Genomic DNA, 25809 nt, shown 5'->3' with positions numbered 1-25809 from the left:
AGCCCACATCCCCACACTCACCCTCCAGAGCCCCCTGAGGAGCTGGGACTGCAGAGGGGCTGTCCAGCCAGCTCCACGCAGGTACTTACAGACGCGCTGGCCGTGACCTGTGGGCTAGAGCTGGTGGGTGCCGACGTGTCTGAGGAGGTGGAGAGCTGTCGCACCAGGGGGCTGTGTGGGGGATGCTGGGCGGCCGCCAGGTAGCTCGAACTGCTCATGTCCGTGTGATGCTTCAACACTGCAGAAGTCAACAGAAAAGAGGAATACGTGGCCACCTCAACCGGCTCTCCTTCCAGCACAAGCCACAAATGCCAGCAACGGTAAAAGCACGGTAAAAACACGGTAAAAGCAAAAACGCTTTCTAAGCCTAGAGGATAAAAAGGTGAAGCAAACTGGTTGCGGGAGATAGGGGGCTGGGCGGAGGTTGCTGTAGCAGTTAGAAGTAACCTGCATTTAGAAGCAGTAGGGGTCCCTCTACTCTGCCTTCCTAGAAAGTGAAGGACAAAGCTGGGGGCGATTGAGAGAAGCCCAGGCTGCCCCAGAAAGCCCTGAGCAGATGCAGATGCAGGCAGAGGTGCCGGGCCTGGCCCTACCTTCACTTCTCTCAGATGAATGGTCTCGCAATCTCATTTTGCTGGGGTTTGGGTCGTGCACAGGTGGCGGTGGGTTGAGCAAGCGCTCTGCTTTTGGCGCTGTCACTCGTTCCACCATAGGCACGGCCCCCACATCGTCTAAGTGCTGCCTGTGGGTCCTGTCAGGCCGAGTTTGGTGATGGGACAGCTCTGAAGAGGGGAACAGAAAAGGAGCTGTGAAATCTTCTCTCAATCTTTTATTTGAGTTCCAAGCTCTTGAGTTCGCTCTAGGCCAGTGACAGACACCCAGGGCAGCAGGAGAGTCCTCTGGGACTGCCACTCCCAGCAGACAGCACGAGGGCCAGGGCAGGCCGGGCAGCCCACAGGGCCCTCAAGCAGAGAGATCTGCAACCAGGCTACAAGAGACAGACTGCCCACAGCTGGAGCCCATGCCATGTCACTGCCAGCTGTTCAGCCCGCACTCTGGGTCTTGCCCAGAGATGCCTGGTGTCTGGAATAGCCTTCGAAGTCCATGTGAGAACATCCGAGACAAGCAGAAGTAGACTGTGAGCTGAATTTCTATCAGCCAATTGTTTCTCTCAACCCCGAGATACCGCCACAGCAAAACAGTAACTTGAGAATACAAAAGGAAAAGAGAATAACCGGAGGACGAATCCCGGGTCCCCCGGAACTTACTGGCTGTTGTTAGGAAGGAGGTGACCAACTTGTGCCTGTCTTTACGAGCTGGATCTGGCAGGCTGCCCGGCATGGGTGCTCTGTGCTTTAGTGAAAACTTTTTGGGAGGTTTGATTTTGTCAAAAGGCTTGTTCTGCCACTGAGATTTCAGCATGCTCTGGAAGTGCAGGCTCGTGGGAACATCTGCGGGAAACACGAGACACTGCGGGTTAGTCCAGACACCTGGCCTCTGGACTCCTCTCTCTAAGAAGGGAGATGCGTCTACGGGTAACCCACGCTCTCCACCCGGTGAGAATCCACATCACACCCTTTCTTCTGTGCCCAGTGGGCAGGACGGCCTGGCAGGGCAAGCACTGTCCTGTGGAGCAGCTGGTTACCTGAACCTCACTGAAGGTCATTCTTTTATTCACAAGCAAGTCACCTTTGCCTTTCATTTTCAAATTAAACACACACACACCCCATCTAAAAACACCTTCTGATACATCAATGGAGTTTTCTTTGTTCAGGAATTCTACCAAGTCTGTTAAACTTTACTGGTTCAAAAGACTGATAAACACCCTGCTTCAATTCTCCTAGAGACTAAAACATTTAAACCTAATACTATCAATACAGTTAATCAGGATACATTCATTCAACAAATACTTACCATCTACTGAGTACTACCCCCCCTTCCTTCCTAGCTCCTCACCTCCCTATCACCCAGGCCCTAGAGGCCCCCACGGGGGGCCTAATCGGTTCTTTTTTGCCGATTAGTTAGTATTCAACAATCAAAAATTAATCTTTTAAACTATAATTTTTACCACTTTGGCTTACCAATATTGTACCTTTTCACTTTCTTAGTTCTGTTTTTTATTTTCCTAAGAACGTGCCATTAAGTAATTTCTTTAGAAAAAAGTATTTCTAGACTGAAACCATTTTTCTCTCAGACCTCAAAAACTGTCACTACTACTCTACTTTATTCTAACATTCAGTGCTGCAGATAAAATGGAAGCGGATTCTTCCTTAATCCTAGGTGGTTTGTTTCTTCTCCAGGCTTCTGCAAAAAACTCAAATACAAAAAAGCTCGTTGTGTATTACACGGACTCTAAGGTCAATCTGGGGAGAACTGCTTTCTTTTCTGCCATCAACACCAAGTCTCTCAATCCATGAATGTGGTAGATCTATTTATTTAGGTTTTCTTTAATTTTCTCTCAGCATTGTTTGGCAGTTTTTCTTTTTACAGGTCTTACACTTGATAATTAATTTTAAATCTGTATTTCATTTTGATGTAAGTATCATTATGGTCTTTTTTTTAAAAGACCAAACAGTTTCATAGAGGTGAATTAACTGTTTAAGGATACACAGTTTAGTAAGTCAACCAACACTCAAACTTAGGTATGTAGAACCCTTGAGCCCACACTCTCAGCTACTACACCATGAGATTATTTGGTCCAGAGAATGGAGAGGTGGAATGTAAGATTTCCCAAATTACTGGCAAGAAGTGGAATGTATAGGGTATTTTTCAAGGCAGTTTATAGTGTAAAAACATTTAAACACTCTTTTCTATAGTATATACCATGGACCTCATGACACTTTAAGAACAAATTTGAACACTGGGCTTCTCAGGACTGGAATGAACATATATCCCTGAGTGAATAAAATAATTCTGTTCTCAGGGATGCCTTTCCTCAGTGGGAAAGCAGCCTCAGCGCCAGACAGTATTTTCCAGTTCCGTGAAAAGACCACTGTTATGCCATTTACTATGGCAGTCCAACAAATTAGGAAAACTACTGAAGTTTTAAAGGTAATAAATATTTGCTATATGTCTAAGTAGTGAGATACAGTATGTAAGGACAGTGCTGTCTTTTGAAAAAAAAATTTTTTTTTTTTTTTTGCATACTCATTCCTTCTTTTCCACACTTAAAAACAAATTCACCTAAACATCAGCTTTCAGCAACCTTAAAGTTGGGGAGATACCAACCAGACCGAGGCTATTGGATCTCGTTATGTTCCCAGCCCTTCCACTCCTCCCCGAGTCCCTCAATAAAATGGTTTGATTCCCCCCACCCTCCTAAAGAAGGTCTAATTGAAGGTCTAATGTTTTTTTAAAAAAGGATTTCCCATTAATAAACAATCAAGAATTGACTTGAGGTTATTAACGGTAAATATTTTTTGCTATAATTCAAAATGGTTAGGGAAAAGGGTGTGTAGGAAATAAAGCATTGTCTGGAGGCACTCTGAAAACTGGGCTAAGCTGGAATGTCTAGAGGCCCCACAAAGGGGAAAACACTTCCTCCATATCCCAGGACACTCCTTGTCAACATAAGAATTGGCCAAGTCTATATAATGGGACAACAGAAGCCTAGTGATTTCACATTTTCCTTTTACTTTATCCAGTCACTGCTCTACCAAACCTGAAAATTGAGCCAGGAAAAAAGGAGGTAGGGAGGAATTTAAGAGACCTGATTTATAATGGAAACAGTACCCTGACTAGAAATGAGAAGGCCTGGATTCAGGTCCTAATTCCATCACTGAGTAGAAGGCAAAAACAAGAACAAACCACTTAGCTGGGCTTTTTTAGCTTTATCGGTAAAATGAGGTGGCAGGCCTAGATCTGGGAAGGTAACATCCCAGCACACATGCTCTAGAGCTCTCCCTTCCTCTGTTGCAGACAAAAACAAAAAAATCAAAACACTCTTTCCCCTACTGTACCCCGAGATCTTAGATTCATCTTTAGAAATTACAGTTAGGTCCAGAAAGCCACCACCAATCAATCAGAGTAAGCACAAGAGAGGACAGTATTTGTTACTGTTAGCCTAGACTGACGGAATCTCTCCACTTCTTCTTCTCCTTTTTAAAAAAAGTTTTATTCGACAGAACGAGAGAGGAGAGTGCTGGCAGTGGAAGCAGGAGAGGGAGAAGCAGGCCCCCCACACTGCCACCACCTCCCTGCCCCAGCGGAGCAGGGAGCCTAATACAATCCTGGGATCATGACCCGAGATGAAGACAGTCGCCTAACCAACTGTGCCACCCAGGCGTCCCTGACTCTCTCCACTCTCAACACATTACATCAGACTCCAGACCCATACCTAATCCCCCACCCTCATCTAATGCTCTGAAGTAGAAGCTGCTATAATTGAAGAATACCACCGTGTGCCCTAGAGTTGAGGTATTAAGCAGAATCAAGAGCAATTTCCCCTATAAACCCACTGAACAGGCAGTTAGGGATAATAACAAACTGCTCAAAGCACTCAGGCTGTTTTACTTTGCTAGAAACTTGCTGTGTGTTTAACTCCTCTAAGAATGAACAGGAAGTCCGTTAAATCCCCCAGTCAATGAACAAAAATGATCTCTTAGGAATTGCTAGTCTGAGTTCATGCTCTAAGTAAGTAATAACACCTGAGATCCATGTAGCGCTAAAGCTCTGAAATGGATTAGATATGCAGGACCTGAAGGTAAGCAATGAAAGGGTATGAAATAGAAGAGAACACAACAGGGATCCATTCAGCCAGAAGACTTCACACATTCCATCCCCGCACAGGCCATGCCGTTCAAATGCCATCATCAGAGAGAGAAGAGGGTGCAGATGCTTGATCAGGTCAGTAACAGGAAAACTTAAGTGTTAAAACAGGAAATAGGAAACAGAAGGAAACTAACATCATTTTAAAGTTACTATTTCCTCAGACAAAATGAAAAGACTGACTTCATGCACACTGGGGTGTCTGACATTTCACGATTCACTTGACTGTTTTGCTCATTACTTTCCACCATTTTCTCAAGTGAATTTTCTAGGTTTGTTTCATAATACTCACTTCCTCCTCCTGCTGGTAAACTGCGGTAGCCTCACATACACCAATCTGGATAAGCGCTCTCGAAATAGCACAGATCCTCAAGGCCAGCAGGTGGTGCTCTTATGAAGCTCAAACTCAAGTTAACATTCTACCAAGGTTTTAGATGTCCTCTACATTTCCATGCTAAGGATTAACTGGCTTGTTAAGGAAACAAGCTCCTCCTCCTAGGGGTACTGAAGACTTATCACACTCCAATTCCTTCACCTTGCGGCCAGGCATCCAGCTCCTCCAGCTCCTCAAATTCTACCATCTCTAGCCACACTTAATCTAAATGGCTGACCTGTGGTCAACATGGGAGAAAGAACTCTAGGATTAAGAGCTGCAGTTGGTTCCCATCTCACCCTCAAACAAGGTTAGGAAACATTAGTAAAACTACCTGAAAATCCTGCCATCTCTAAGTATCTTCAAGAGAATTGGCGGTAAAAGGGTGACCCAAAGGTCAGGTGTGGGGTATGTAATGTCTGACCCACAACGTATTACGCTGGCCGCTAGTCTTCACTGTTACTTACTATTCTACACAGTGATCCATGGGGAATCTCAATACTCAGGAAATGCTATTCACACAGAAGAACTGGTGCCCTTTGGAGTTGACATCTTTGTGAAAACCTTACAACTTACAAACATTCTGAATGTGGTAATTTGTTTGGATCAAAACAAAATTATCCAAAAGGAACAATAGTAACTGTGGTAACTGTCTCACCCAAGTCAAACCACAGAAAGTCTAAGGCAAATATGTTCATACATCCTACTTGAAATAATAAAATATATGTATTTTCCTTTACAGTCTCTTAAGGAAATTTAATGACCAACTCTCCTGTCCAAACCCCAGTATCATGGTTAGGAGCTGTGTGACACTGGGAGATAATGAGAGAGGAAAAGTATTTCAAGGCAGGCAGGAAAGTGAAGATGCTAAAGACCAGAGAGAAGAGTCTCCACATCTTTCCTTCCTTTCTCCCTCAATGCTACCTACAATAGCTTGAAACTGGATGGAGTAAGGAAGTGTAAAGGCACCAGTCTATGAGACAGACAGTTTGAGCATATGTGACTGGGGGATGGGGAAGACAATTCACAACTGTATATGGTAATGCTGTTGACAAAGAAATGATCACCATGTTTATAAGCTGATATTCAGTAAGTATGGAAGAGGCCTTATCAGAATCAGAATGTAACTACAGGCTTCAGGCTTCTTTATTCAAATACGAGATCCTGAGAAATGCAAATGTGATCCTGAGAGAGCAACCCAAGAAATGCTCCTCAGTTTTCCAGGTGGCTCCACTTGCAGTCAGAGTCTAGAAATGGGTAGAAAACTGATTTCCCTGAATAACCTGGGTGGGAGGGAGCATATTATATAGTGAAATGAAGGACAGGCATCAGATAACGTGGGTTTGAATTCTAGAACCATTTAAAACTCGTTACCATTCAGCCTAAGATAAAGCACAACTTTTCTAAGCCTTTTCTTGATCTACCACAAACTGAAGTTAACACCTTCCAAGATTCCTAACAGAAACAAATAAAACAAGTAGAAGAAAGGTGCTTTGTAAACCATAAAATGCTATACAAATAAAATCTTAAGTTATATGAGCTATAATCCAAATGGTAAGAGAAGGTAAAAGCCAATGAACCTTGGAATCTGAAGAGCACAGAAATGTGCTAGGGTTTCCCACTCATTATGTTCTAAAGTCTATTTACTGCTCCACCACCACTCCCAACCTAAAATAAAAACCCTGCCTAGCTTGTTATCCATATGGTCCAAAAGTTTATAAACTTTTTCTTAAAAGGGACAGATGATAAATAATTTGGGCACTGCAGGCCAAACTATGTTCAGTCCGGTGGCAACTATGTAGTATTACCCCCACTCTGGCAGAAAAGCTGCCAATGACAATGTGTACACAAATGGGCTGGCTGTGTTCCAACGAAACTGTATAAACAACAGTAATTACTGATACCTACCCTAGAGGATGCCCTCTTCTGTTTGACAGTTGATCAAACACTGCATTACGATAATCCCCTCTCCTTTATCTGTTTTTCAAATTACTGAATTCTTTTTTTTCCTACCTAAATCCTATAGCTGCTCCAGCACTTGTTATCAGAACTCCCTTGATTAAGAAAGAGCTTGATCGAATTATTCCTGCTGTCAGGTGACTTCTAATAAAAGTGGAAATATTGGTAGAAAACTTGGGCCATATGGCTAGCAAAGCTAGGCAGGGTTTTATTTCAGGGTCAGGAGCCACTTGAAAGGCTGGGGGGGAATCTCTCTCCTGGCAAGTTGCAATCTTTTAGTGGCACATTCTGGTCTGGCAGATCTGCTGCACCCTATTTGCGAAATTCTAAGAGATGATGTTGACTGAAATTGATACCCTGATGGCATCCTGGATTGTACCAGGATTCTGGCTGACTTTCTTTCACTTTGAAGCCTTTAAGTCTCATTTAAACTTTATATTCTGTGGCCTTTCTTACCATCTGGAAATGCTAGGACTGGGTGAACACAAGAGTCCAATTGGGAAAGGCGTTCCAACAGAGGGGCTTCATAGTGAATTTCTGGAGGCATGGTGACGGTGCTGCCCGAGCCACACAGTGCGCAGGAGGGGTTCACATCACAGCCAGAGCGCATTGTGCTGTTCCGGTGAACCTGTGAAAAGCCAAACAAAACTGACAATTCAGTGTCTGATAAAACCCAGCTCTCTCTCATTATCCCAAAGACTCAAAAGACTCTTTCTAGATCACTATATACCACTACTAACCGAAAGTTCAATTACTTTGTTAAAAAGAGTCCCTTTTGGGGGCGCCTGGGTGGCTCACATGGTTGAGTGTCTGCCTTCAGTTCACGTCATGATCTCAGGGTCCTGGGATCAAGCCCCGAGTCGGGCTCCCTGCTCAGCGGGGAGTCTGCTTCTCCCTCTCCCTCTGCCCCTTTCTCCCACTCATTCTCTGTCTCTCTCTCAAAATAAAAAAAAACAAAAAACAAACTTAAAAAAATAGAGTCCCTTTTCTCCCACATAATAACCTTCAAAGCAATTAAGTAAACTTGCTTCTTCTTCAATGACAAAATTCAGTCACTTGCCGCCAGAGACCTAAGCACTTACCTAGGTACCAAACTTGTGAGTTTAAAGCTACTGAAACTGTGTTGAGAACCTTATAAAACCTGAATGTTTCCACCATCTTGATGGGTTTCAACGGTCCCTGAGATGAATAATTGGCGCCTGATTCCCACATGGACATGACTTGCTCTCTCCAGCAATTTCATCCACTGAAGAGCCTGAATAACCAATCACACCTCTCCTGTTCTTTTCACAACTCCTTCTAAAGACTTTCAGATGGTCTCAAACAAAGTAGCAAGTTTCCCTGGACTACACAGAACTCATTAGCTACATTTTGACGAGCCCAAGATGCACAGTTAAAAAGTTCATGCCTAAGCAATGAAAATAAATTTGGAGATGTCTTGGTGGCTCAGTGGGTTAACTGTGTCTGCCTTAGGCTCAGGTTGTGTTCTCAGGGTCCTAAGATGGAGTCCCGTGTCAGGATCCCTGCTCCGTGGGAAGTCTGCCCCTCTCCCCACTTGTGACCCTCTCCCCTGCTCATGCTCTCTAATAAATAAATAAAAACTTTAAAAAAAGGAAAAGAGGGGCACCTGGGTGGCTCAGTGGGTTAAGCCTCTGCCTTCGGCTCAGGCCATGATCTCAGGGTCCTGGGATCAAGCCCCGCATCGGGCTCTCTGCTCAGCAGGGAGCCTGCTTCCCCCTCTCTCTGCCTGCCTCTCTGCCTACTTGTGATCTCTGTCTGTCAAATAAATAAAATCTTTAAAAAAAGAAAAGAAAAGAAATTTGGTATGGCGAGTGTTCACACCAAAGTCTTTATGTTAGATTAAATTCAATTGTTCCCATTAAACTTTCTTAGTATTCTGCAGGCAGGTTAAGAATGAACCTCTCCTGGGCGTCCGGGTGCCTCAGTGGGTTAAGCCGCTGCCTTTGGCTCGGGTCATGATCTCAGGGTCCTGGGATCGAGTCCCGCGTTGGGCTCTCTGCTCAGCAGGGAGCCTGCTTCCCTCTCTCTCTCTCTCTGCCTGCCTCTCCACCTACTTGTGATCTCTCTCTGTCAAATGAATAAGTAAAATCTTAAAAAAAAAAAAAAAAAAAAAAAAAAAAAAAAAGAATGAACTTCTCCTGCTATGTAATCTAACTCTTTAAAAGACTTCTTAATATTGGGGGGGGGCAAAGCTTAAAAAAAAAAAGGTTTTTTGTTTTGTGAACAATTTTAATGCTTTGCGGAGAAAACTTCAGGTCATGCTGAATGTAGGATTCCTAGGCTCTAGTGTTAGGATGGACAAATCTGCCATGTGCCAAATCATGACCCATAAAGTCATCTGGGCAGCATACAGTCCTAGAAAAAAACGACTTGCCTGTGGAACAGCACCATGAGAAGGGATGCTCTGAGCAAGGGTAGCATCGTAACAACAACAGGGTAGCCTGGAAACTGCTAGCGAAAAGCCTACGATGACCGCAAGAGCTGCATTCAGAGCCCGCGCAGACCCTCTCTCTCTCTCTCGAAAACTATTTGCCTTTACAGACATGTACAGGAGAAAGATAAATATGAGAACAACATGGTCTTTATCAACATTCCCCAACTGCCTCCTTCATGCGACCACGCAGATGGGTGGCATGCAAAGCAGGTCCTGTGAAGGTCAGACTGGGCAACTCGCACCAGAATTCTAATAAGCTGCAATTGTAGATGTCACTGAAAGGGAATTATACCAACTAAACATGACACTACTGTGTAGACATTAGCCAGTACTGTTTTGGGAAAAAATATCCCTTGCTCTCTATTTAATCAGCACTAGCTTTCTGAAAGAGGTAACATTTTCAGATAGAACTGAAAGAGAATATGCCGGCAGGAGATGAAAACCACAGACCATACAGTAGATGAATGGGAGGATTTAGGTAATTAGGTAGATCTAGAAATTGCACCAAAACTTAAAACATTAAAAATAAATTAGAAAAAGTTATCAAAATAATAAATCTTAAAATGGAGATATGTTTTCCTCATAAACTACCCCCTGGCATCAATTAGCTGAAAAATGAACATTCCATTTTGTGGCTCTAGCATACCCTTAAGTCAACAGCCAACAGACTGGGTGTAGAGGGAAAAGAATATGGCAAAAATAACAAAATAAAAACTAAAGGAAGGGATTAAGATAAAGAACTCCTCAAAAAAGCACTAGTTAAGTTAAAAACTGGAAACTGTGTATACATATGTAATATATGTGTGTACAAATTATGCATATCTGTGATGTTTAAATGTTAACATATTTTTGTATTCCATCTAATAAGGGAATAGCATATATATATGCCTTAAAAAAGGGAGAGGCTCAGACAGTCTATTTCCCTGGTCAAAGCTTTAAAAACATTAAGGAGGGACACCTGGATGGCTCAGCCGGTTAAGTATCTGCCTCCAGCTCAAGTCATGAGCCCAGAGTCCTGAAATCGAGTCCCACATCAGGCTCTTTGCTCAGCGGGAAGCCTGCTTTTCCCTTTGCCTGACACTTCCTCTGTCTGTGCTCTCTGACAAATAAAATCTTTAAAAATAAATAAATAAACAAACAAACAAACAAACAAAAGCATTTAAGAACAGATCATTTTCTATTCAATTAAGATGGTTGATGCTAACATAAAGAAATGAGAATTCTACTGTCCTTTCAGAAAAATAATATTCTCTTTAAAGGGGCGCCTGGGTGGCTCAGTGGGTTAAAGCCTCTTCCTTCGGCTCAGGTCATGATCCCAGGGTCCTGGGATCGAGCCCCACATCTCAGCAGAGAGCCTGCTTCCCCCCCCCCCCCCCCGCCCCTCTGCCTGCCTCTCTGCCTACTTGTGGTCTCTGCCTGTCAAATAAATAAATAATCTTAAAAAAAAAATTCTCTTTAAAAAATTTTCTTTCTTTCTTTCTTTACTTGAAAGAGAGAGAACAAGTTGGGGGAGGGGCAGAGAGAGAAGCAGACTCCCCGCTGAGCAGGGAGCCTAACACAGGGCTTTATCCCAGGACCCCGGGATCATGCCTGAGCTGAAGGCAGATCCTTAACTGACTAAGCCACCCAGGCAACCCAGAACCTAATTTTTTTAAATCACAATATATATTTTATATTAAGAAATTTTAAAAATCACAACAAATATAAACCACCAAACCTGAGCAAGTGCAGATTTCATTTGTAGATTAACTGCTCACTCAACTTCACTTAGAGGTCTTAACGTAAGGCACCTTGGTTCAAAACTGAGCTCTTCCCATTTTCTAGCTGCTCAGTTTTAAATCTCTGAACTCATACTAAACTCCCTTCTCTTACCATACCCCAAATCCAATCATGAAATTCTGTGGTCTCTACCTTCTTAATGTATCCAGAATCTGACCACTTTATAACCACCCCAACTGCAGTCACTCTGGTCTGAGTCCGTATCTTTTCTCTTATTTTTTTTAAAGAGAGGGGTGGCGGGGGACAGGGGGTGAGGGAGAATCTTAAGCAGGCTCCACACCCAGCAGAGTCTGATGTGAGGCTTGATCTCACGACCCGAGCTGAAGTCAGGAGTCAGGGGCTTGCTTAACTGACTGAGCCACGCTGGCACCCCTCTCATATGAATTTTTTTTTGTAATATTTTATTTGTTTTCTTGACAGAGAAAGACACAGTGAGAGAGGGAACAGAAGCAGGGGGAGTAGGAGAGGGAGAAGCAGGCTTCCCGCTGAGCAGGGAGCCTGATGCAGGGCTGAATCCCAGGTCCCTGGAATCATGACCTGAGCCGAAGGCAGACACTTAATGACTGAGCCACCCAGGCGCCCCCTCATATGAATTTTTAAAATGACTCCTAACTTGTCTTCCTGCTTGCTCCTCCTTCCAATTAATCAAATAAATACGTAGTAGGTGTGACCTTGGCTTACCAGTCCTCAGTGGCTCCTCCTCTCATAAGGAACAAGAGCCAAAGTTCTTGCAAATGGTGTGCACAAAGCTTTATAGCATCTGTCACCTCTATCCCTTCTCTGACCTCATTTCCTTTTACTCCCTGCTTCTCTCCTTGCTCACTCTACCACTGCTATTTCCTCAATATGGCAGGCAAAATTCCAGACCATGGGCCTTCCCACAGTTACTCTCATTTCAGGTCTTTTTCTAAAATGTCACCTTCTTAAAAAAATTTAACTGTTATTTAGAAACATTTAAGTGAAAAAGAAATCTTGACTGTAACAACAAAAAACAAGAGTAAGTTTAACTAAAATTTGTAAACACAAACCTTTAAAAAACTATTAATAATCTACAAATTAATCTACAATCTTACTAAGGTTTTGTTGGGGGAAGGAAGAGGCAAGTAAGATTTAAATAATCATAAAACTGCAACTGAAAGAATATAGTTTTAAAGGGAGAAGTCCCCATAAAATCTCTGATAAACAAAGATAGAAAGGGAGTAATTTGTCCTACTACATATCAAAGTATTTTAAGATTATAGTATTTAAAATAGTTTGCTACAGAACAATTAAACAGAAAGAGAACTAGACCAAAGTATACATGACACCTTAATATGTAGCAAAGATGGTATTTCTAAATGAATTAGTTTAGGGGCACCTGGGTAGCTGAGTCATTAACATCTGCCTTCAGCTCAGGTCATGACCCCAGGGATCAAGCCCTACATTTGGCTCCCTGCTCTGCGAGGAGCCTGCTTCTCTTTCTGCCTGCCACTCCTCTGGTGCTCATGCTCTCTCTTCTCCATCAAATAAATAAAATCTTAAAAAAAAAAAAAAAAAAAAAAAAAGAATGTTTTTAAAAAAGGGAAAAGATGATCAATGGAAAACTGTGCTTTGAGGACATTTCCATAGTCTAGGGATCACATAAGACTCCCACAGAAAACATTCCTTCCTCACCCCACCCCAGGTGAGCTCACTGTAAAAGATTACAAAGCAGAAAAGAACAGACTGATATGCAGCAGTCAGCAGATGGAAAAATGCGGAGAACTCATCCTCAAGAAACTAGATATAGAATAATTTTTTAAAAGTGATTTCTAAGCACAACGTGGAGCTCAAACTCAGGACCCCAAGATCAAGAGTCCCATGCTCTACCCACTGAGACAGCCAGGCACTTCTGGAAATGGAGTAATCTGAAAGCAATTTTAAAGTAAGTATACTGGCCGAAGATGTAGAAACCTCATGTTCTCTACCCCTGGCAAACATATACAAACCTACATGGTTCTCTTAAAAAAATAGTAATAAAATATATTATAGTTGTTCAAACAGATAAAGAAAGGAATGAACATCATAAAAGAATAGGAAAGGATGAAAAAAAAATGTTTCTAAAAGTAACCACAAATAAATTCAGAATGAAAAACACGGTGGGCCACCTGGGTGGTTCAGTTAGTTAAGCATCTGACTACTCTGACCAAGGTCATGATCCCGGGGTCCTGGGATAGAGTCCCACATGGGGCTCCCGGCTCAGCGGGAAATCTGCTTCTCCCTTTACAACCCTCCCCCCTGCTCGTGCTAGCTCTCTCAAAAAAATAAAATCTTTAAAAAAACAAAAACAAAAAACCCCCAAACAACTGACAGGTTTTTTTGTTTTTGTTTTGTTTTGTTTTTAAAGAAATAGAGGTGTTATTTTAATTTAATTTTATTTATTTGTCAGAGAGAGAGAGAGAGAGAGAGCGAGCACAAGCAGGGGAAATGGCAGGCAGAGCAGGCAGAGGGAGAAGCAGACTCCCCACTAAGCAAGGAGCCCAATGGAGGACTCGATCTCAGGACCCTGGGATCATGACCTGAGCTGAGGCAAACGCTTAACCAACTGAGCCACCCAGGTGTCCCAACAGGTTTAATAGTAAACTAAACACAGCTGGAGAGAAACCTGAGGAACAGAAGAACAGGCACAGAAGTCTACTGAGGATAAAACAGAGCAAGACAGAGAGATGGAAATGGGAAGTATAGAAAAGACAGATATGGAAGGAGAATAACAAGATCTACAACAATCTACATATAAACAGACATTCCATACTAAAGAGGAGAAAAGAGGAAAAGTTTAAAGAAATAATTTCCAAATTTTCAAAACTCCAGACAGACAAGACCTCTCAGAATGAGGATGAAAACCAAACCCTAAATGGCTAAAAATTAATTCATGCATCTAAATACATCCCTTGTTCTTGTAAAACATATAAATAGTACCGAAGGTAGGGGGTTGGGGAATTTAAATTACCCTAGAGAAGAATGACAAAATGACATCAGAATTTTCATCAACAATAAATACTGGAATGCAATGCAGTATCTTCACACTGCTGAATATAAAATTTACATGCTGTCACCCCATCATTCAAGAATAAAGGCAATTTATAACTATATATTCACACAAAACACACTACGTAAATACTGAGTTGTAAATTACTAGACCATTGTTGGAAGGCTACCAAAGAAGTGTTTAGCAAGGAGGAGGAGAGTGGGACTCAAAAAGTAACTATGAGCAAGAATGGTAAATGTGTTGGTCAATGTAAAGAAGTATGACTTTACAGACTAATTTGGGAAGAATTTAAAAAACAAGGTAACTGGGGTGTCTGGCTGCCTAAGCTAGTAGAGCATCTAACTCTTAATCTCAGAGTCATGAGTTCAAGTCCCATGTTGGGTGTGGAACCTACTTAAACAAATTTAAAAAATAAAAAAATAAAAACAAGGTAACCAAAATATTAAAGATAAATTATAGATAATGAAAAAAAAAGATGTTTTAAAAAGAAGCATTCCAAAGTCCTATTATTCCCAAAATAGTAAGAAATGAAACCCAAAAGCAGAAGAGGAAAGAACAACAAAACAAAAACAGGCCAAGAGATGATAAGATTTTAAAAAAAATTATGGAAGCAATGATTCCAAATCTAATAGTAATCAGAGTAAATGTAAATGCATCTCTGCTAAAACAAACGGTCACAGAAAAAGTGAAAACAAAGAGATGAAAAAAGATATACCTAGCAAGTATTTATCAAGACATCCATTTAAAGTAAAATCATTACTAGAGACCAAAAGGGGAACAACAAAATGATGAAAGGTTAAGATGGAAAAGAAGAAATAACCATGAATTTGTCTGTATGTAACCAGTCATCCTGGAACTCTATGAATACATATGTGTTAAAAAAACAAACAAACAGAAATGGGAGACAGGAAATAAGAGAGGTTGTTTAAAAGTATAAACTTGCAGTTAGTAGATAAGTAAGTCCTGGGGATCTAATAATACAGGGTATAGTGACTACAGAGACAACAGTATTATATTATAAATATGCGAAGAGACTAGATCTTAATTATTTCTCCCACAAGAAAGAAATGATAAATCTGTGACATGATAGAGGTATTAGCTAAGGCTACAACTGGCAGGCATGCCGCACTATCAATGATCAAATCAGCATGCTGTATACTTTAACCATACGCAATGTTACATACCAAATAAGTTTCAGAGAGAAACAGAAAGGAGGCCAAAGGACACAGACGATATGAACACAATTATTAAGCGCAAAATAGAAGTTAAATTTAGAACACTGAAGTCAACAAATGGGATATGGATATACTCACACCCACAAAGACACTGTATTTTTTTAAGGAAATGTGGACTATTTACAAATGATGAACTAAAATTATGTCTATCAACATGGAGATCTTGAAATGGCAACAATGAGTTTAAAAAAAAACACACACACCAACCAACCAACTTGCTGAATACGTACACCATGATGGCATTTACATAAATTTTTATATGAACATTAAACTAAACAATACATACTGCATGTTCCTCATGGATACATATATGTGTAGTAAAAATCTAAGAGAACCTGAACTGGGTCCATGACGCCAAATTCATGATAGTGGTTACCTCTGCAGAAGGAAGCAGGCAGAGGAGATAACAGAGAATAAAACAAATTTTCTTCATCTGTAATTTTCTTTTAAATATTAAAAAAGGGTTAAAATACTAACATTTGAGATGGTATGTACGTAATGTTTGTTATTATCATTCTTTATACTTTACAGGATTAAAAAAAAAATTAGGGAAGGAGGCAGGTAAACCTGTAAGTTTTTCCGTAAACAGGGAATTCAAGTTCTTCACACAGTAAAGTCAGTGGCGCAGAAGAGCTCCAGAAAACTGGCAGTTGGAGTAAAATGAAGTCCAACTACTTCGCCAAGTAGAGCAAAGGTATGTTAAGTAGGAAAGTTGCTGAAACCCAGGAACTGAATTAGGAATAATACCTTTCCAGATTTAGAATTAAGAAAAAGATTCAACCATCATATGAGTAGCAGACTAGGACAAATGGCCAGTATACTGAGTAGAATAGTGCCCCCCCCCAATCCCCGGACCCCACCACAATATTCATGCTCAACCAGAACTACAGAATGTGACCTTATTGGTAAACAGAATTTTGCTAATGTGATTAGTTTAACACGAAGTGATATACTGAACTGGGGTGGCCTTAAACTTGATAAATGGCATCCATAATAAGACCATGTGAAAACACAAAGACACAGACACACAGGGAAGATGATCGTGTAAAAACAGAGGCAGAGACAGGAGATATGCTGCTACAAGCCAAGGAATGCTACAGTTTGCTAGCAACCATGAGCAAAGAAAGTAGGAAGTGGCAAGAAAGGATTCTTCTTTTGAGAGCCTTCAGAGGCAGCAAGGGCTGTCACCCTGATTTCAAACTTCTAGCCCCCAGAACCGTGTCAGGAAACAAATACACCCAGCTATTAACTTTCTGTAGTGAAATCACAAAGTCGGGATAGATCAACTTATTTTTTAAGAATAATGAAAGAGAGAAAAAAACCCCTCAGCATGGGGACTGTGAGAATACTGCAGAATAAGGGAAAAGGAAGCAAATCTGAGAAATTCAGAAATCCAGAAAACTATTAAACAAGTTTGGTAAAACAATTAATTAATGAAACTTCTCACATCTCCAGAAGAGTAAAAGATAACACAACTTTTATTACATGGAAACAGGGAAGATGAAAGGGCAGTAAGATGACATAAAAAAGGAAATATAAAATTTGAAAAGAATGAAAGAAAAAATCGTAACTACCCATGGTAGCAGAACTAAAACCTACCTAAGAGGAACTATGGTCAGAACTAATGATACGGAGAATTAAAACAGGATGTGAGCAATAAACTTGTCTTTCTTCCGTTATACTACAAGAGAATCAAAGAGATGAGAACAATGACAGAAATGTTAACAGCTACCATGTGAGTATTTACCGTGTGCATCCAAACTATGCCAATCACTTCCACGTTTAAGTGAATGAGGACACTGAGGAGCAGCAGGTAGTAAGAGCTAAACAAACAGGAGAGAAAACAGTAACAGATAACTGGAATACTCCCACTTCCAATTACGAACTGGGGAATCAAGAACCAAAGCTAGTAGAGAAGACTTGACAGGACCGTATTAAAATCCTGCAGCACTGTCCACTGCAGTTCTGCAATGATGGAAGTGTTCAGTATTTGCGTGACTTAAATATGGTAGCCACGACTCACATGTGACTGACTACTGAACACTTGAAATGGGTTTTTTTGAGGTACAAATTTTTTATCTTAATTTTAAATAGCTACACATGGCTACAGTAGCTACCATACTGGACAGTGTAGAGCAGAACTGGTTAGCAATATGGAAGGATTGAAAATAAGATCATTTTAATTCTATGCCAAAACAAAACAACAAATAATCACCCTCCGCGACCGCAAAAGACAGTGAAACAGTTTTAAGGGACAAAGGTTATGAGCTAAGAACCTGAAACATGGTCAAACTGTTGTTCTAATCCTGAAAAACTAAAAACTAAAATTAAGAACTCTACAAATGAGGGGGTGCCTGGGTGGCTCAGTGGGTTGAGCCTCTCTGCCTTTGGCTCAGGTCATGATCTCAGGGTCCTGGGAGTGAGCCCTGCATCGGGCTCTCTGCTGGCGGGGAGCCTGCTTCCCCTCGTCTCTCTGCCTGCTGCTCTGCGTATTTGTGATCTCTCTCTCTCTCTCTGTCAAATAAATTAATCAAGCTTAAAAAAAAACCCCAATTCAATAAATGGGCATATTTATTAAGTTATAAAAAGGACTATCAATTAACAATGAAATGTTACAGTAAAAATAAATCTAAATAAGCCTTTAAGTCCACTTTAAAAACTGAATATAAAATGAGAAACTTTTATTTAATAAAATCTCCATTAAAATCAAAGATTTTATGGAGATTTAAAAAAACATGATGTTTCAAAAACCTTACAGAAACAAAATGCTGAAAGCATGGGTAAAAAAAAAATCACATACTGCAACACTGTATCAAGGAAAGGAGAATGTGAGGCAAAAATTACTGGAGAAGCCGTAAGTCACTAAGAGGATATAATTACATAGAACTCCAGACTAGACACCAATGACATTTTTTAGAAAAATCAACATAATGGACTACAAATATAAGCAGAAACTAGAGAAACACCACTTTAACCCAAATGCTATAAAAATTAGTAATTAAATAACGAAAAGTTTAAAAGGCAAAACTAACCATTTAGAATTTGGAAACTCAATTTGTAACTCTTGGGAAAAGAACTGAAAAACTCAAAGGCAATTTACAAATTGCAAAAAGAATACTTCACACATCAAAGGCTATGTGGAATGCCATCCAAAACTACACGAAGAAAATACAAAAAGTTAAACACTTTTATTATTACATAAGAAAGAACAGAAAATAAATTAACTAAGCATTTGAGTTAAAGGCAGAGAGGAGAGAAAAACAAAACAAACAAACAATAAAACACCAAACCCAACAAACCAAGACCCAAGACCACAGAAGGAAGAAGGACTTACCAGCAACTAACCAATCTTTGAAATGACCGATAAAATAGGAAAACTGCTGACAAGATTAATCAAGTAAGAAGAGACAAATGTAATTAAGACTGAGAAATGGACATAACTACAGATAATAAGGACTTAAAAAATGAATGTTTTCTCTAAAATTCTGTATCAGTTAATTTGAAAAATCTGATAGATGGATAATTTTCTATAAAATAGATGCTGGTCTCAATGGTCTTTAAATTCCAACAAATTTTAAAGAAATAGATACTTACTGAAAAATCTAGTTTTCCAGAGCACAGCAAATGGTAAAGTGTTCTAATTTGTTCTAAGAAGTATCATCCTACATCAAAATTAATACTGAACTTCTAAAAGTATCACCGTGAGGGGTGCTTGGGTGGCACTTCTGGCTCAGGTCATGATCTCAGGGTCATGAGATCAAGTCCTGCGTTGGGCTCAGCACTGGGCTAGAGTGTGCTTAAGATTCTCCTCCCCACTCTTTTTGCCCCTCCCCATCCTTTTCTCTAACAAAAAAAAAAAAAAAAAAAAAAGAAGAAAAGGCAGTATTGCCATTAAAACCAGGAATGAGATGCCTCATTGTGATCAACTATTTCCTAATACTGCTCTGTAAGTGCATCACATCTAGTCAAGGAAAAGGAGTAAGAAGTGTATAAAGAGTTATCACATTATTTGTAGCCTGTCTAGAAAATTTAAAATAATCAACCAAAACACAGAGTTCATAGAAAGTGTTCAGTTACAGGAATCAACAACACTCATAAAATAACACTAACAGAAAAGATCTCATTTGCATCACAAAAATATCAAGAATGTAGGAAATATATAAAAACTGAATGAAGTGGGGTGCCTGTGTGGCTATCACTAAGCGGCTGCCTCCGACTTAGGTCATGATACCAGGGTCCTGGGATCAAGCCCTACATCAGGCTCCTTGCTTGGCAGGAAGCCTGTTTCTCCCTCTCCTACTCCCACTGCTTGTGTTCCTTCTCTGGCTGTGTCTCTGTCAAATAAATAAATAAAATCGTAGAAACAAAAACGACATGACAACAAAAAAACCTGAATGAAGAAATAAAATACTTGGATACATGCAGAAATTACATCCTTTTAATACTATAAATTTTAACAATTCTCTCTGAAGGAATTTCCATTAAAAACCCAATACAATGCACATGGATGAATTCCACTATCAAAATAAAGCTGTATTCATCATTTTCTATTAATCACAGAATATTAGTTCAAAGCATTAAGAAAATTCTTTTGGCTTGAGGACAGTTTATAAATAAAATATCAGAGCTTCTACCTCTATTTTATCTTCAGCTTTTCAAAATTTATTTTGTCTGTGTTTTATAACAACTGCAAATGTCCACATGGCACTCCTGCTCCTTCCCAAAAGTTTGACTAGTACTTAAAAGTTAGGCCTCCAATATCTATCATAAGAAGCCCCTGTCAATAAAGAATTTATCTTATTTGATATCAAGTTATTCACTTTTACTATTTTAAGGATTTAATTTATTTGAGAGCGAGAGCACATGTGTGCGAGGGGGGAGGGGCAAAGGGAAAGGGAGATAGAGAACCCTCAAGCAGATTCCCCACTGAGCGCAGAGCCCAACGTGGGGCTCAGTCCCAGGACCCTGAGATCATGACAATAGCCAAACCAAAAGTCACCTGCTTAACCAACTGAGTGACTCAAGTGCCCCAAATTCCTCACTTGTAATACAAACTCACAATCATTTAGTTCTCTAGTTTTCAACCACAAATATCACATGACACTGTGCCTTAAGAGAATGTCCTAGTACTATATGTAATGTCCTATATATTCTCAAATGTGATACAAGAGGAAGAAGTGAACCACCACTGGAAATTCTCCAGAATATGACTTTAAAATTAACCCAGGGCAATCCTCCTATATAATTATCTTCCAACACAGACTATAAAATTCCAAAATCACACCAGAGCACTGCCAAATCATGTGATAAGAAATGCTACCCCCTTATGTTTATATAGCAGCATTATTTATAATAGCCAAATTACAGAAGCAGCTCAAATGTCCATCGATAGATGAATGGATAATAAGAGGTGATGTGTGTGTGTGTGTACACAGATACACATACACACACCATGGAATAATAGCCATAAAAAGGAAATCTTGCCATTTGCAATGATATGGATGGAGCTAGAGATGATAAAGTAAAGTCAGAGAAGACAAATACAGTATGATTTCACTCATGTGGAATTTAAGAAACAAGGAAGGAAAAAAAGCACGAGAAACAAACCAGGAAACATTCTTAGCTATAGAGAAGAAACTAATGGTTACCAGAGGAGTGGGAAGGGGAGGGGGCTGGGTGGAACAGGTGGCGGGGATCAAGGAGTGTGCACTTGTGATGAGCACTGAGTGATGTATTACTATACTGTGTAACTGTGTAACTATACACTGTATGGTATACCACTGTATGGTAACTATATTCTGAAAAATTCTGTAAGAAAATAGAAACTAAAACGAACTGTATGATCTTAGAAATTAAAAAGAAATGCTATTAAGCCCAATCTGAAAATCTCATGGCATGTTATTTTTTCTTTTAAAAATATCTGTACGATATTTTATGAAATAACCTTTTCTTTTTTTTTTTTTTTAAAGGTTTTATTTATTTATTTGACAGAGAGAGATCACAAGTAGACGGAGAGGCAGGCAGAGAGAGAGAGAGAGGGAAGCAGGCACCCTGCTGAGCAGAGAGCCCGATGCGGGACTCGATCCCAGGACCCTGAGATCATGACCTGAGCCGAAGGCAGCGGCTTAATCCACTGAGCCACCCAGGCGCCCCATGAAATAACCTTTTCTAACAAAATAAAAAAGCAACCCTACATTGGACCCACATTTATTTTAAAACTTTTATTGATTTGAAATTTTGTTAACTAGAAACTATTGTTTTAGATTGATCTGTAAATATCTACCTCACAGAAGAGCAGGGCAGGAAATAAACATTAATGATACATGTTATAAAAATTTCCCACTTGAGTGTTTCTTCACAGGCTTAGCTAACCACTGGCATCTACTAAACCAGGCCCCTAACAGTGATGAAATGCGCAACACCTAACAGTACAGGCAACGTGTTCTCATCTGCACTATTACAATAAAATGGTGATACAGGTCTCCCAGGCCTTACTGATTTCCATGGAAGATAACCCCACTCTCCCAATCTCAAAGCTCTCAGTCCTCCTCACTCTGACATTCATGACACCCTGGCAATTCTTCCTTAGGACTGGAGTTTTTAAATCTATTGCATCCCAAGAGTTTTGGAGCCTTCAGACCATTTTTTCCTCTAGGATTACCATTGTTACTGGTCTGTCTTTCTGACTCCAGCATCTTTTATGGCCAATCTATTCCAAACATAAACTACCTGCACACTTTATCTTTTAAAAACAGCTTATAGGGGCACCTGGGTGGCTCAGTGGGTTAAGCCTCTGCCTTCGGCTCAGGTCATGATCTCAGGGTCCTGGAATCGAGCCCTGCAGCGGGCTCTCTGCTCAGCGGGGAGCCTGCTTCCCCCCCCCCCCCCGCCTGCCTCTCTGCCTACTTGTAATCTCTGTCTGTCAAATAAATAAATAAATCTTTAAAAAAAAAAAAAAAAGAAAAGAAAAGAAAATAGCTTATAAAATAAATTCTCTAAAATCTAGATGATAAAACCCAAACCAACAGTTTGGGCATTCAAAGACTTTCATTATTTACTGATAGGCCTCATTCCTATTTATTTCCCACAAGTTTAACCTACTGAACCCCCTTCGTTGTAGTCACTCAATTTAAGATACTAATGACATAAAAACAACCTTTTAGGACCAGAAGAAACGTGCTACTACACTAAAAGTACCTCTCGATCGTTTCGTTTTTTAAAAATTTTATTTATTTGAGAGGGAGAGAGACAGCGAGAGAGCACAAGTGGGGTGGGGTGGAGTGGGAAAAACGAGCTCCCCACGAAGCAGGGAGCCTGATGTGGGGGCTCAGTCCCAGGACCCTGAGATCATAAAGCTGAGCCAAACGCAAATGCTTAACCAACTGAGACACCTAGACACCCCTGTACATCTCAACTCTAAGATACATTATAATTTCAGAAGTGCTGGTAAAACTTGATGGAATAAAATTCCAGCTGTCATTCAGCTAAGATAACTGTCCTGTAAAACTGAGCAAGTTCCCTAAAGTAAGTTTTATATTTAGATCTACAGTAAAGCAGAGATACTGCAAAATATGTAGGTAAGCCAGTAACAATGACATTAAACATTTGTTTTTCATATTCCATACTTGTAGATAAACTAGTAACCACCTTCCTTAGGTAGTAGTAAATGTGGTAGGGAGGGGCAATAACAAAGGTAATTCGAGTCGATCCAGAAACATGTAGTTCCTGTTATTAAGACTCTTTTTTTTTTTTAAACTTAGAAGCAAATCCTATTATTGAGTGTGAACTCAATGCCATTTACCAACATCAGAAAATAGTTTATCTGTTAACTTCTTTGCTATCTAGGCTCTGTCATTAAAAAGTAAGCTCCATGAAGGCAAGGACTGGGTTCGCCAATGAAGCCTGGAGAATACCTGGAACACAGTGGGCACCTGACAAAGTACTGAGTAAATCTGCTTGGCAAATCCAGCACCACAAGATGATAAAAGGCAAGTATCACTGAGCAAGAATAAACAGTGAGCAACCAAGATAGACAAAATGGCCTTTGCCTCCAACACTGTCAGAACTCCAGGATTTCTGCTATAACCAGCAAATGGATTATTTCCCCAAACTCAACATTTCTTTTGTCTTATTTTCCATGTAGCTTACTTTCCATGTCAGGGTGACTGTGTTTTAGAAACTGGCAGTGGAATCGGAGTCTTCAGTATGTTATATAAGTGCCTTCAAAAGTACATTAGATTTTAGGCACAGACTAGAAGAATCTACTGTGAATAGCAACAAGGAATGTTTACTAGGTTCACAGATTGAAAAGAATCCAGGCCACTCTACACCACAGAAAATTTTTATAAAACCCCTAGATGTCATGACACAGTGAGACTAGCAAACTGCCAAAACAGAGGAAGGACACTATTTCCCCATGAGCTTTTTGTTTTTGTTAAGAGCAGAGTCATGATCAAAAACTTTCTTTCATTTGACAGTAATATATTGTTTTCTTGCTTTCCCAAAATCAGCACTTCAACCTTTAAGAAAATAATTTGTATCTATAGGACTATTAATTTAAAAAATTGAGACTCAAATGTCAATATGAGAAACCTGCCAAATACCCTTTTTCTTCTTTTCTGGTACTTTGGTAATTCAGAAATTCTGAGGAATAGACAAGAGAAAAATGGCACAACCTGATAGTTATTTTTAACTTACATTGCTTTCCTTAAAAACAAACAAAACAACAACAAAAAAAATCATGGCAAAGTTCTGCAGTCCAACTACATACTATAACATTTGCCAAACACTGAAAATCCACTGTCCAAATATTAACGGTTCTAATAATTCTCTCCCCTCTTGTCAGCAGTTTTCTTATCAGCAAATTTAATGTAAAAGCTCTATCATAAGAAAGATTTCCCTTCAAATGAGCTATTTCTCTGCTCTCCTTTACAGAAGCATTCTTTCAAAGTGTTACCCTAAACAATTCCCTCAATTCCTTAACTCCCATCCTCTCCTGAACCCAATCCAAGCAGAATTTCGCTCTTCTCCCATTAGCAAAACTGTTCACACAGATCTCCAACAGCCTTAACCCCACCACACCCAAGAGCCAGTTCACAGTCTTCATGGACCTGGACCTGGCTGCAGCATCTCACACGTTACCCTCCACTTCCTGACACGTTACTCATTTACCTTCCAAGTATGTGTCTCACTTTCTTCGTTTTCCTTCTATTTCACTCTTCACTCCTTCCCAGTCTCTCCCTCATCCTTAGACTGCCTCAAGGCTTAATTCCATCTGAGCTCCCCAGCAGTCCCTATTCCCTTCATCTGCTACATTTTTCTCCTCAGTACTTAACACTATAGGACATACCATTATACTTAATTTATTGTTTTATTTTCTGTCTCTACCCACTAGAGTATTTCAGGAGCACAAACATTTTTAACTGTTTTTGTTTAGTGTTGTATTCCCAGTGCACAGAACAGACCTAGCTCACTGTAGGAGCTCAATAAATATTTGTTGAATGAGTGAACGAGTGAACAATAACAAAAGTCCTAACAGTAACAGCCGCTTTGTACCAGTAACTTATCAGCCACACACCCCACATAAGCAAGTCACATGCACTTCATTAAATTTCAAACAACCCTATGAGGTTTCTGAGGCTTGCAGGGAAGAGAAGAGTTTGGGAGGGGAAATGGGAGCTGTTAACATGCTCTGAATCATGAAACTACCATGTGGCAGTGCCATGATTCAAACCCAGGTTTATCCTCTTCAAAGTTAATGCTCTTAATTACTGCATGGTAGTAATTTTACTGAAGTATTATTTCATTAGTTTTGGAATAAATCCAACTCTGTTACTTGAAGATGGAGCAATCAAAACTTTCCTGCACTTGTGAATTTATCTTCATTTTCTCTGTGAAGACAAACATTAGTTACATCAATTTAAAAATTTTAATTGAGATTCTTATTCGAAAGGAAAGCATGCCACATCACCATTTTCAGTGATAACAGAACAAGTGGGAAGCACATCACCTTCCTTCAAAGTGCTGATGGCAGCACTTAAACTTTTCTCCCATTTCTATTAAAAGTCTCACGTCAGTGATTTCCAAAACTGACTAAAGAACCACCTGGGAGTTTTTTGTTTTTCTGAAAACAAGAGTCCCAGGCCCAACTTCAGAACAACCAAATCAGAATCTCTAGGAAACAGGTGTCAGGAACTCAGTATTTTCTCAAGCTCCCCAGGAACTTGGGTGGTTC

General features: G+C 40.2%; 1 protein-coding gene across 4 annotated transcripts in view; it reads right to left on the bottom strand.

Annotated features, from left to right (window-relative positions):
• Positions 1-25809, bottom strand: part of KANSL1 (KAT8 regulatory NSL complex subunit 1) — a 184268-nt gene that overhangs the window by 7556 nt on the left and 150903 nt on the right. For all 4 annotated transcript variants that reach the window (XM_047706250.1, XM_047706247.1, XM_047706249.1 and 1 more), the window contains 4 exons: positions 7556-7727; positions 1269-1451; positions 594-782; positions 90-238 (listed from right to left, as the gene is read on the bottom strand). In XM_047706250.1, the coding sequence (XP_047562206.1) occupies positions 90-238; positions 594-782; positions 1269-1451; positions 7556-7727 (693 nt within the window). The remainder of the gene's footprint in view (positions 1-89; positions 239-593; positions 783-1268; positions 1452-7555; positions 7728-25809) is intronic.

This window comes from Lutra lutra, chromosome 16, assembly GCF_902655055.1.
Source record: "Lutra lutra chromosome 16, mLutLut1.2, whole genome shotgun sequence".
In the NCBI taxonomy this organism is placed as follows: domain Eukaryota; kingdom Metazoa; phylum Chordata; class Mammalia; order Carnivora; family Mustelidae; genus Lutra; species Lutra lutra.
This window is presented reverse-complemented; position numbering and strand designations above follow the sequence as displayed.